The following is a 12,561-nucleotide window of genomic DNA, read 5'->3' on the forward strand; positions in this document are numbered from 1 at the left end:
CTGTGGCTGGAGGCGGTATGACCTCCAGGCTCTGTCTCAGCCCGCTCCAGGTCCCCCCTCCGCCTCCAGTGTGTGTCGTGTGTGTGCATGTGCAAGATCAGGTAGGGAAGGGACAGCTGGGGACGTCTTCAGAAAAGAGCCTGATCCATGGTCCAATCATCAGCCAGGTCGGCCAGTGGAAGTCAGGGCCTGGATGTGGGCTAGGGTCAGCTTCAGCCCCTGCAGCCCAGCCCTGCACACAGACCCCCCAGCACCATGCAGGAGGTGGGGGGCAGGAACGCCTAGCAGGGGCTCAGAACCGGCCCCCAGCACGGAGGGGCTGCTCGCCCTGCAAACAGGGGTTGGCCTGAGCATCTCTGCCTGTACCTGACGGCCCCCCACCTCCCTGTGCCAACCTTTCTGGAAACAGGAATGGGCCAGCCACAGGGCTCTGTCTCCCGGGAACGGAAGTGAGCGGCCACTGAGCTCCTTGTCTCAGCCTTTCCCACCCTCTCAGGATGAACCGAAAGCTGAGCCCCTCCTTTAAAGACCATGCTGCACCCAGAGCAGTGTTCTCACACGATCGAGACCTGCAGCACTGAACATGCGGTCCATCCTGGCCGCGCTCCACTCCGGGCCGAACTGCACACCTGTCCCCCCCGCCCCTCCCAGAGTCCTGCTGGGTAGAGGGACCACAGGTCTGGAACACGGCCGGCCGGCACCGGGGCCCGCCCTGCAGGCCTGGGGCTGGGGCCCGTGCGTCCCCTGCTCCTGGGGAGCCCTGGGCTGTCAGGGATGGCAGTAAGGGGACAGGCTGATTCTACTTCATGAGAACCGTTATCAGCTAGCTCATTGAAAACCACACGGACTGGACGCGGAGAGGGGCGGGGTGTGAGAACGTCAGTCTCGATGTCCCTGCGGGCATCTGTTACTGGCTGGTGTGTTTGAGATCTCCGTCTGGAACTACAGGAACCTCACGCGTGAGGAGATGCGGTTTCGGGCCCATCAGCCCAAGGGCGCTGTCTCCGTGCCCCTCTCCCCCAGGGCATTGGCACGTACCACGGTCAGCAGCTTCACCAGCAAGGCAAGCACACGAGGCACACGCCTGGCCTTCAGCTGCGGGGCCGAAGGAGCCAAGGTTCTGAAAGTTCTAGCACACCACCCGGCAGAGACCGGCTGCCGCGGGGCTGGGGCTCAGGCCTGCAGTGCTGCCCTCAGGCTGGGGTGCTCCCAGAGGAGTACTCGTGAGCTCCCCCCACCCAGAGATGGCCTGAGCAAGGCCCAGCAGGACCACGAGGCACCTCCCCACCGTGAGGCCAAGCAAACAGAAGGCCGCAGCTGGGCGCTGGGGCGGACACTCAGAGGCAAATCACATGCATACTTGGGGATCTTGCAAAATCTAAACAAACTGCTGAGCTTTTATTCTCCGGGAGGCAGAGAGACAGTATTCCCCTAACAGGTCAAGAGTGTTGCGCAACACGGATGAAGCCCGATTCCTGGAAACGCTGGGTCTGCTTACCCAGAACGCCGCTTTCCTCCACGGGCCGGCATGGCCCCGGTCATCCTCACCTGTCCGGTGGCCGCCATGGGGGCCACGGGCAAGGTCACCGATCCAGGGATGTCGGAAGCCATTTCTGGAATGCAGCAAAGAAGAGAGGTTTGATCAATGCCAGGAACAAGCAAGACAGTTGTCCAGTGGTCCCAGAAGCATCAGGTGTAAGGAGATCCCAAGGCCCTGGGGCCACTCGGCCCACGTCAGTTATGTGGCTCAGGTGAGCCCTTTCCCCGGCTGGGCTCTGCCTTTTTCCTTTGGAACAGGCCCCCTATCCCAGGCAGTGTCCCCCAGGCAGGACCCCTATCCAAGGCAGGACCCCTCTCCCAGGCAGTGCCTCCCAGGCAGGACCCCCCCAGGCAGGACCCCTCTCCCAGGCAGGGCCCCCCAGGCAGGACCCCCCCAGACAGGACACCCCAGGCAGGACCCCCATCCAGGCAGGACCCCCATCCCAGGCAGGACACCCCCAGGCAGGACCCTCCAGGCAGGCCCCCCATCCAAGGCAGGCCCCCCAGGCAGGCCACCTATCCCAGGCAGGACACCCCCAGGCAGGACCCTCCAGGCAGGCCCCCCATCCAAGGCAGGCCCCCCCAGGAAGGCCCCCTATCCCAGGCAGGACCCCCATGGTGGTTAAAGAGAGCACGGATCTGCAGCTTCCATAAGGGACTCCGGGTCACCTGGCGGCAGGTAAGACCTCCACGGACCCAGGCAGCGTGGCCAGAGCCTGAGCAACCATGGTCATCGACGGAGCGAAGCCACGGGGTCAGGCTGGGGCCCCCGATGCTCTGCCCCCACCCTGGGCCCTTGTCTGCAGGTGCAAAGGCTGGCCCCACCCTGACTCTGGACTCAGAGCCCTGACTACAGGGCCCCGCAGGGCCCCACCGTGCGTGACGAGGACGGGGGCATCAGTACAGTCTGTGCGGTGGCCCGTCCGAGGTGCCCCGGCTCTCCACAGCCAGGCTCCCCGGGACCCAGGTTAATTCCAAGAACAAGCAGGTGTGGGGCTAGAGGATGGCGCCCTTCCTGTGCACCGCCATCCTAAGGCATTATTTCTTACGAGCTAGATGCCTCTGTAAGCTCGCTCAGGCAAGGTCAAGCAGTCCCAGTTTCAGAGTAAAACCACCCAGTTCAAGAGTTTCTTCTTCCTACTCTGTGGAGGGTTCCTCAACTCAGGCACCCTTTCCTCAGAATATTAAATAGCAAAATAAATATTCAAGCGTCCTGACTCCACTTCTTGTTCTTGAGGGGAACTCCCACAGCACTCACCTGTCCCAGCTCAGCAGGCACGCAATGGTCCACAAAAATGTATTTCTAGAAGACAGGTTGGGCTAAACACGGGAATCTGGGCCCTCGTCAGGCGTACGGGCGGTGCTCACATGGGGCGGGTCTCTGCCCTCTGCCTCCTTCCAGAAACCAGGGAGGCACCACGCAAATACCCCGCATTACATCCGAAGACATCGTGTTTAATAAACACGTTCTAAGGGGCGCCTAGGTGGCTCAGTTGGTTAAGCAACTGCCTTCGGCTCGGGTCATGATCCTGGAGTCCCGGGATCGAGTCCTGCATCGGGCTCCCTGCTCGGCAGGGAGTCTGCTTCTCCCTCTGACCCTCCTCCCTCTCATGCTCTCTCTCTCTCATTCTCTGTCTCTCAAATAAATAAATAAAATCTTTAAAAAAATTTTTTTTAATTAAAAAAAATTAAAAAAAAATACGTTCTAAGATCAACTCAAACTCTTCCACTGAAAACTTCTGAAGGAGAATTTTCTAATACTAACAAACAACATCTTAATTTAGCCGTTCTACTCTGTTCACAGGAATTGGAGAGCTGTTACAGTTGATGAGTTTTTTTTGACCTAACGTACACAAGGAAGAAAATCCCTTTATTAAAGTAAACCTCTCCCCTTTCAGCAGTTACTGTACGGGATGTGCGGGGGGGGACCCCGTAACCGCACCATCTGCTGATAAGAAATCTGTATATTTTTTTTTGAAATGGAAACCGAAACAGATTAAGCCCATTAAGGCCCCCAAACTGAGGGCAGAGCGGCTGCCAGCACAAACAGGGGTGAAAACAAAAGTCACCACTTCCCAAAACAAGCCACGAGAACGTCAGTCCCTTAAGATTCTCCGAGAAAGACTGGGTGATAGACACTGGGGAGGGTATGTGCTCTGGTAAGCGCTGTGAATTGTGCAAGACTGTGGAATCTCAGATCTGTACCTCTGAAACAAATAATGCAATATATGTTAAGAAAAAAAAGAAGAAGAAGAAGAAGGTAGCGGGAGGGGAAGAATGAAGGGGGGGAAATCGGAGGGGTAGACGAACCATGAGAGATGATGGACTCTGAAAAACAGAGGGTTCTAGAGGGGAGGGGGAGGGGAGGATGGGTTAGCCTGGTGGTGGGTATTGAGGAGGGCACATTCTGCATGGAGCACTGGGTGTTATGCACAAACAATGAATCATGGAACACTACATCTAAAACTAATGATGTAATGTATGGGGATTAACATAAGAATAAATAAAAAAAAATTAAAAAAAAAAAAAGATTCTCCGAGAAAAAGGGTCCCACAGTTAAGCAAGGTAGGAAAAGCCACACACTTATCCCCTGCTTGGACATTCCACTGTCCTTTAAAAACGTACTGAGAAGTCCTGTATCAGGAAGTCTGTTTAGCTTTGATTAGACCAGCATATCATAAAAGGGCAGGGGGAGGCAGGGGGACAATGTGTAGTTTGGACAAAATGATAGTCATCCAATTTTATTTCGGGAAAACAGAATTACTGATCGTTTTGAAATACAAGTTACAGAAAGTAAAGCTCCATGAAACCCGGCTACGGGACGAGGGCTCAGGAGCATCTGCTGTCTAATCCTTTCCTTGGACAACTGCCCACGCTTGGCCAGGGCCCGGCACGTCAGCATCCTATCTGTTCCCCTGGATGCTCCGCGCGGGTCGGCCTCCGCTGCCCAGCAGAAGGGCCTCTGTGTGAGGGCAGACCCACACCAGCCTGCCTCCAAGGACCCCACTGGGCACACCCCAGAGCCCTCCACACCTGTGCAGGATAGTAGAGCCAGCTGACGGTGGACACCAGCAGCCTCCACCGTGGGGACACGGTGTCCTCATGGAGGTGACGGGGCAGGTGGGTGTGCTGAGACAGCCCAAATCTTCACGGGCAACATGCACCTGTCATAAAGCCAGAGTGCTTCGGCCTGGGCAGGGGGCGGAGGGCAGAGCCAGTGAGCCCTACACACAAGTGCGTCGCGTCACGATGTGAAGATGCGAGGCTCCCACCCGTCCAGCTGTAACACGAAGGCCGTGGTGGCCCACCACCTGCACACCAGCACCAGGCATTCAGGAAAGTTCTGTCCTCCCAAGATGCAGCGTTTCTTCCTCATCTGTTTGTACAACCTCCTTTCGTGATAAAGAGAGTAGAGCTTTGTCGTATGCCCTGAAAATATTTTACAGTATTTTTTTCCAGTCTGTCACTTGCTTTTTAGGTTGAGAGATTTTTTTAATACCAGCGAAAGCTTTAAGAGGTAGAGTCTGAAGAAGATGCGTTGGTCAGCTCCAGCCACTGTAACAAAATACCGCTGACCAGGCGCTTAAGACAGCAAGACTTCTGTTTTCTCAGGGTTTGGGGACTGGGAAGTCCAAGATCAAGGTGCCAGCCAATTCAGTTCTCGGCGGCAACCCCCTCCCTGGTCTATGGACAGCCACCTCCTCTTCGTGGCCTTGCATGTCCTCCTCTCAAAGGGCCACCAAGCCTAGGGCTCCATTCTCATGACCTCACTTCTCCTTAATTACCACCTAAAAGCTCTATCTCCAAATTCAGTCACATTGGGGGTCAGGGCATCAACACTGGAATTTTGGGAGACACAATTCAGTCCCCAGCAGAAGAAAAGGTCAATTGTCCCAACCTCAGTTCATTCAGGAATCCTTCTTCTACCCGTGAGTGCTGTGATGCGCCCTCTATCCTACGCTGTATTTACCACAGAACGGCGGTCTGCCTCTAGCCCATCCATTTCTCCGCCAGTTACCTAGCTGTCTATGTTTGCTCTCGCTGCACCATCATAAGGTACCTAGTGATGGACCTCCTCCCACTGCTCTTACCATCGCCCACAATTACCTCTATCCTTTCTGGCTTATTCTTCCATTTAAATTCCAGAATACTGGGGCGCCTGGGTGGCTCAGTGGGTTCAGCTTCTTTCTGACTCTCGTTTTGGTTCAGGTCGTGATCTCAGGGTCATGAGATCGAGCCCCAGCCCCACAACTGGCTCTGCACTCAGGGCTCAGCTCAGAGTCAGCTTGAGATTCTTTCCCCCTCCCACTCCCTGCCCCCCTCCTCCTCCCCACCCCCACGCAGCGAGGGAGCTGTTTGCCCTCCCCACCCTCGCTGTTTTGTGGGTTGCCCTTTCAAAATGCACATGCCTCGTTCAAGAGCTTCTAGGGTCACCATCCTGTGTCCTACCATTCCACCAAATTCTCTAATTTGTTCTAATCATTTTTTGTTAATTCTTGTGAACTTTCTAAGTTCACAAAGCCTGTGGACTCCAAATAAGGATACTATGTTCTCATTTCTAACACTGAAATGTTTAATTTCTTTTTCATGTCTTATTTCATTAGCCAGAACTTCAGAACAATATTTAGTAATAATGGCCTAAACCTGGGCAACACAAGACCATGGGCTTTGCCGTCAAACAGGCCTGATGTTGAATCACAACTCAACACTTCCCAGCTATGAGAGTGACCAGGCCACCCCTGGTCAAAGTGTCATGACAATCTACTTTGAAGGGTCATTTTAAAAATTAAGAGCCTAACACAGTGTCTGGGGGAAAAAAATGCCACTCAAGAAACAATGATTAAAATGATCATAATTGTGGTGTTGGTGAACAACCTTGCTTGGTCCCTGAATTTAAGTGGAATGACCAGCTTGTTCAAGACAGACATACTTGTTTAACATAAGGAAATCTGCTCCTATCCCTATTTTTTAAGGTTTATTTCAAGAATAGATGTCTCATTTTATCAAATGCCATTTTGGTCACTAAAATGGTGTTTTAGATACCACATTAGCCAAATGAAGTTGCAATCAGTGAGATTAAAATTCACTCTAAAGGTTAAACTTCAGTATCTTTCAGGAGTCACCCTCAGTGCATTCAAATAAAAAACATTACAAAACCGTGTTTCTCTCCTAACTATGCCTGAATCCACCCATGGGATCACCTGTCAGGCTTCCTTGGAAAAGTGAATACCTGCTCCCCAAATCTGGAAACTTTCCTATATGACTTGAATAGAAGTGACCATAGCTCCTGGGATGTCCACTCAGGAAAGGTGGGTGGAGGAAGGTCTTTCACCAGGTCAGAGGTGAGGGTCTCCAAGGCAGGGCTTAAAGTCGCCCTGTAAGCACGCTATAGATTTGCTCTAGGATTTCTGAATTTCACTCCAAAATGAAGAAAAGTGGAACCTGAGCACGGCACTGGGCAGAGAGGAAACCACGGCCACAGCCCTACCCTGCCCCGGGAACGACGCTTGGCACAAAGTATAAGCTCATTTAAATGTGGCCGAAGTCAACAAACACACACACAAATGCTAACAAAACTTGCATTTTCTTACTGTAAGGAATTAAGTTACTTCTGTGATTTTATTTTTCTGTGCTGGGCCACCAAAGGCGGTCCAGCGCTCCAGAAGTCCTTCCTAATTGCTCAGCAGCCCCGCTCACAACACGGTCACTGAGTGAGGCCGTTGCAAAGGGCCGAGAAGAGGGGGAGCACAGATGGGGCTCTGCTCCTAGGCAGACCTCGAGCTGCCGCCCTGCACAACATGGGGCCTTTAAACCACTGGGGACCCAAGCACCACTGCAGGGGGTCTGCAGACAGGCCCTGAGCATGCTGCCCCCGACCTCCTCGACCTCCGCCCTGCCCAGACCCCCACAGGGCTTCACACAGAGGCACCCACGTGAGCCCCGCCCCGAGCCTGACACGGACACAGCCCACGGAGAGCCTCCGTGAGCAGGTGCATGGGTACACGGCCCCATGTGCCTGCAAGAGGGTGGAGGCCGGCCCGTGGGGCTCGGAAGTCCTGGACCCCAGTTCCCTGGGTCAACCCCAGCAGACGCCACAGGGGAGGGTCACGGTCCTCACCCTGACCTTCCCATGCCGTTGAGGGCTGACCACATGGAAAAGAGAGAGGCGTCCAGCACAGCACAGAATCATGAGCGCATTCTACTGACAGAACATCACACAGCAACATTTAAATCGAGGTTAAAAACAGATGAGGGATTTTCAACTGTACAAACGAAAGTTGGTCACATGGTGAAGTCACCTGCTCCCCATGTGTCTCACCCTGAGGCCTCCTGGCCTCCCGCGCAGCCCTCCACAGTCAGACCTCTGTCCCCGTCACCCCACTAGAGAGCTGCCCATCACAGGGTCCCTTCCCTGCCTGACCCTCTCTGGGGGTGTTGCCCCCCCACCCGCCCACCTCTCTCCTGGGCTTGCAGGGGCCACATCGCCCCTCCCACTCATGGGCCCCACCTTCTTGGCCTCCTCTGGGCCCCCTCCGCGCCTCCCCACCTCTCCTCTCCCCAGGGCATCTCATTCAGGAGTGTGGCCACGATCCCACACGCAGCCTTCAGATCCTGCTGTTACCCCCTTAAGGTCTCTCCATCCCTGGGTTCTGCTGCTGGTCTGCCTCAGGACCTCCACCCTTGACCTCCCCGCATCTACTCTCCCCCATCCAGCCTCATGGAAGCCAGATCTGCCAAGGCCAGCCCTTGCTTCTATGCTCCAGTGGCCTCTCTTTGCTCTTGGCACACATGTGGAGCTCCCTGCCACGATCAGCCCGACCCCATGTGGTCAGGCTGTTGTCCACGCCTCCAGCACACCTCCTGAGCTCTGGCCACACTGCTCTATCAGCTTCTTGAACGTACCACGTTCCTGCCCACCCCGGGGCCTTTGCACATGCTATGTCCCGGGGGAGGAAAGCTCTCCTCCCTTCTCCACCAAGCTAACTCCTAACATCGTTCAGTTCAGCTCCAACATTACTTTCCCAGGGAATTCTGTCCCTGGCCAGTCCCTTCCCCACCCAGTCGAGGTCTGGTCCCCCGTGGTTCACTCTTACCGTCCCTGTACTTCTCCTGCGAAGCCAGGAAGGTCGAGCTGTCCAGGTGAAAGATGGCAGGGCCTGAGCGATGGAATCACAAAGAGGGCATTCAGGAGGAAAGAGATGATGTCAATGCCTCAAAATACTCCATGTGTCACCGTCAGCACCCAGAAAGGGAAGATTCTAAAAAGCCTTGATCACCTGATCCTCCTACACTGAGACTGGATGGGGCAAAAAATTTCTGGAGGAGGAAGAAAAATATGGTTGGGTGGCTTGCGTATTTACATCCGCCACGCCACACGCCTGGCCCGTGGGGACTCTGCGGCCAGGTGCAGGCACGCGGATCCACCCCTCCCTCCGTCCACTGACTCAGAGGGCTGGCTCCCCCATGTGTGACTCTGTTTCTCCACCTATTCTCCCACTGAGAAACGGGGTTAATCTGGACATTGCTTCCTTTTGCAGAGGCAGCTGTAAGAAAATGGGACCCCGTTTCCATCACAAACAGCACTTGCAAAGCTCCGATTTTGAGCCCGGAGCTGTGGTAGAAGCCAGGTGGAGTCAGAGATGCAGAGAGCCCCTCCTGCCTCTGGTGGAGACACACCGCCAGGCAATCTCCTAGTCAGAGCTGCACGCTGTGCTAAGTGGCTGGACACCACGTTGTGGGAATGAGCAGAAGGAGCCAGGAAGGCTTCCTGGAGGAGGCCACCTCTGTGCCATCCTGGCAATGAAAATGCTCTGGGAGGAATGAAGCAGGACATAAAAGGTGTCCTTGCCCTAAATGGATTCCTTTGATTGCTGCCCAGTGTCTGGGCAGCCCCACCCAGCCCCACCCTTGAGGAGCATGTCCCCCACCCCATGTCCAGTCCCCGGAGCTTCCTCCAACGCCTACGGGATCTAGAATTATTCCCCCCCCTCAAAAGCAGCCCTTACACCTAGACCTCTGTGCCGGGTCCCAGGTCACGACCAACGGCAAACGTACAAGCAGGCAGAAATACCCCTCTCCTCAGCAGTCTGCCTCCAAACGCAGATGCCCCCCCGTCCCCCACCCCCCCGGGGAAGCACTGTTCCCCGTTACGCACACGGGCAAAATGACCGCCTGCCTCATGCAAAGTTGCAGTGAGGTTTCTGGCTCATTTTAACACCAGTACAAGCTGAGGGTTTGAAAGCTTCGCCATAACACAGGAAAACATAGCTGGCTTGTGATGTAGCATCTCGCTCGAGACCATCTCCCACTTCAAATGCAGACATATTGTGTAGGATTCCTCCAATACAGCACAGACAGCGAAAACGGGGGGAAATGGGAACGCGAGAGCATTCCAGATACAAGGAACATGAGGAAGTGAGAGACATTTCGTCACCCCCCAACTATTTCATGGGAATCTCAGTAAGAAAAACACCCCTCGATCTTCACATTGGGAGGAAAAAAAAATCAATTACATGCAAACTTTCATGACACAACAACACGATGTTTTAATGATAATTCCAACAGACGAAAAACCAGAAGGGTCTCACCGCGGGTGGGGGGGCGGTGAGGGGAGGCAGCTAAGCAAAGAAAAACGCTCTCCCCAACAGCCATCTCTCTTAGAACAATTCTTTCCACCGAAAGCACACCAAATACCACAGCCCTACCTTTTCAGAGGGATTAAACAAAGATCTTTCTTCCTTGTGACCAACACCTTCTTAGGAGAATCTGTTATCCGTATAGAAGAAATGTCAGGAACCTCTGGGAGGAAATGAGCTGCATTTGTATTCTGCTCAGAAAATGTCATCACAGATCTGTTTACCTTAACTGTGGACCATGATTCAGCCGTGACAACTGTCTTGCATACTGATCAATTTATTTGCAGCAAAATTTCTAACATTAACTGCTTAGGTTCTGAAAAATCGGGGACTTGAATTTCTTGTGCAACCACAATCTACGTCTGAAATGTCTAGACTGTTATTAACACATCTCAGGGGGGAGATCAGAAAGGATTCCTCCTGACAGAGAGCAAGGGAGGGTCCCTTCCGCTTCTGGAAGGAAGGCAGGGCACACGGTTCCCCAAGGCCCTCCGTGGGGTGGGATTTCTATAGCACGATGTACAGAAAAATCATGAGACTGAGGGCCAGGGGGACTGTAACCCCAGGTCCTTGCTACATTTTAACCAGCCCCGTATCCTCTGAAAGGCAGCTCCGTCCGACAGGCAGGCTGGGTCTCTGCAGCAGGGCGGGAGGCGGCCGACCCAGGAAGAGGCCAGGCCCTGCCTCCACCCGCTGGTGCCTTCAGCCTCCAGCCCGGACACCGGGCATCTGGCTGTGGGCCCAAGCCACTCCCAGCCGACAGGCAGGTTTTAGCATTAGAGAACCAGAACTAGTCCCGAGGCGGCCCCCTGAGATGCCCCCCGCCTCAGCTAACGAGGCTGCCGAGGCACAGCCCTGCTCCCCAGGCTGCCCTAGGCATGCATGGTGCCCTCTGGAATGTGGGCGCTGCACCACAGCCCACTCAGGGGTCCACACCCATACTGCCACTAGAGTCCACGCCCACCCTGCCGCCTGAAGTCCAGCATCCCTGCACTGAGGATGGAAAACAGGGACTCAGCAAGAAGACAGGCAAGCAGTAATTCCAGCAGAAAAAGGGTAAGGGAGGTTACCACTGAGATTATGACTCTGGAGCAAGACAATGAGAGCAAACTCCACACCCAGCCCGCCCCCTTCATGAGAGACGACAAACCACCCCTGCGGGGCGAACCACGAAGGGACACCCACCCACCATCTGTCTCAGGCTTGAGTCCAATCCAACGGCCAGAGACCATCCCAGGAAAGTGGGTCTCAGCAGCCATGCAGAAGACGGGCCGAGCACCTGCAGTGAAGTCTCGGGGTCTGGCTGCCCCTAAGAAGGGCTTCCAGGGGCCCTGGCTGAGACCCCACGGTGACCCACCGGGGCCTGAGTCTTCAGGACCGGAGCATGGCAGCAGGGCTGACCCCACAGGAGAAACGGCAGAGCCTGGGCTGCTGGTGGAGAGTCTGCAGGGGGCTCTGACTCGCAGACTGGAAAGTACTAGAAAGGCCACAGGATGGTGAAGAGCTCAAATGCTGTGCGGAGGAGAGCCTGCGGACCAGACAAGACCTGTCTTCCAAAGGAGTCCTTGAGGCAGGAGGGACGACAGTGCCCTGAGTCTGTGGCGGACCCTCCTGGGTGAAAGGGAAGTGGGCCGCTCTTGATCCCTGCAGGGGCCTCTGCGTGGCGGCGGGGCTACGAGGTGTGAGGCGTCAGCCACGCAAATACAGTGGGAAGTCGGGCAGAAACCAAATACACTAAAATGTCTGGAGTAAAGCGAGGAGCTGATAGAGGATGAACAGCCACCCAGAGAAAAATCACTCAGCCGTTAACGATCACGATGGCAGGAGTAACGTTGCAGGAAAACACTCAGGGCACAGAATCTCGCATGCAAACAGGTCTCTGCCGAGGGTCCACCGGAGTTCAGCTCCAGCCACACTGCCTGCCCCAAACCTTCAATTTGGCCCTGGCTTCTGCACCAATGCCTGGGCCTTGGAAAGGACAGCCTTTGGGATCCCCCTGCAGGACCGCCCCCAGCACCCCGGCACTGGTAGGCGATCTGGGAGCACCGATCACACGGGGCACTGTGGGTGGCATCTGGACTTGCAGTCCCCACCATCGATGCTCCCAACAAGGCGTGCCACATGCGCTCACCCTTCAAGCCTGAATACTCACTTCCAACCGTCAATGCGCACTCTACATGAACTAACCCGAAGACCTTGGGCGCAGCATTTGTCCCCATTCTCCCAATCAGATGGTTGACAAATGCATTGTTGCGGGAGTAAAATGTGTGATCATCCACGGCCATATGGTGAAAGCTATAAATTTCATGCGCAAAACCAATTATTAAGAACTTTCGAATACTTAAATGTAAAAGGAAAGATGGAAACAACAAGTATCAAGGGAACG

At 54.7% G+C, this 12,561-nt stretch overlaps 1 protein-coding gene across 1 annotated transcript in view; it reads right to left on the bottom strand.

Annotated features, from left to right (window-relative positions):
• The window catches only part of ARNT2 (aryl hydrocarbon receptor nuclear translocator 2), a 122,575-nt gene extending 113,882 nt beyond the window's left edge, over positions 1-8,693 (bottom strand). The window contains exons 1-2 of the mRNA XM_035024268.1: positions 8,634-8,693; positions 1,499-1,613 (exon numbers count right to left, since the gene is read on the bottom strand). Of these exons, the coding sequence (XP_034880159.1) occupies positions 1,499-1,611 (113 nt within the window). The 5' untranslated portion in view covers positions 1,612-1,613; positions 8,634-8,693. The remainder of the gene's footprint in view (positions 1-1,498; positions 1,614-8,633) is intronic.
• Positions 8,694-12,561: the final 3,868 nt, after the last annotated feature.

This window comes from Mirounga leonina, unplaced genomic scaffold, assembly GCF_011800145.1.
Source record: "Mirounga leonina isolate KUSES-001 unplaced genomic scaffold, KU_Mleo_1.0 Mir_178, whole genome shotgun sequence".
NCBI classification, from domain to species: domain Eukaryota; kingdom Metazoa; phylum Chordata; class Mammalia; order Carnivora; family Phocidae; genus Mirounga; species Mirounga leonina.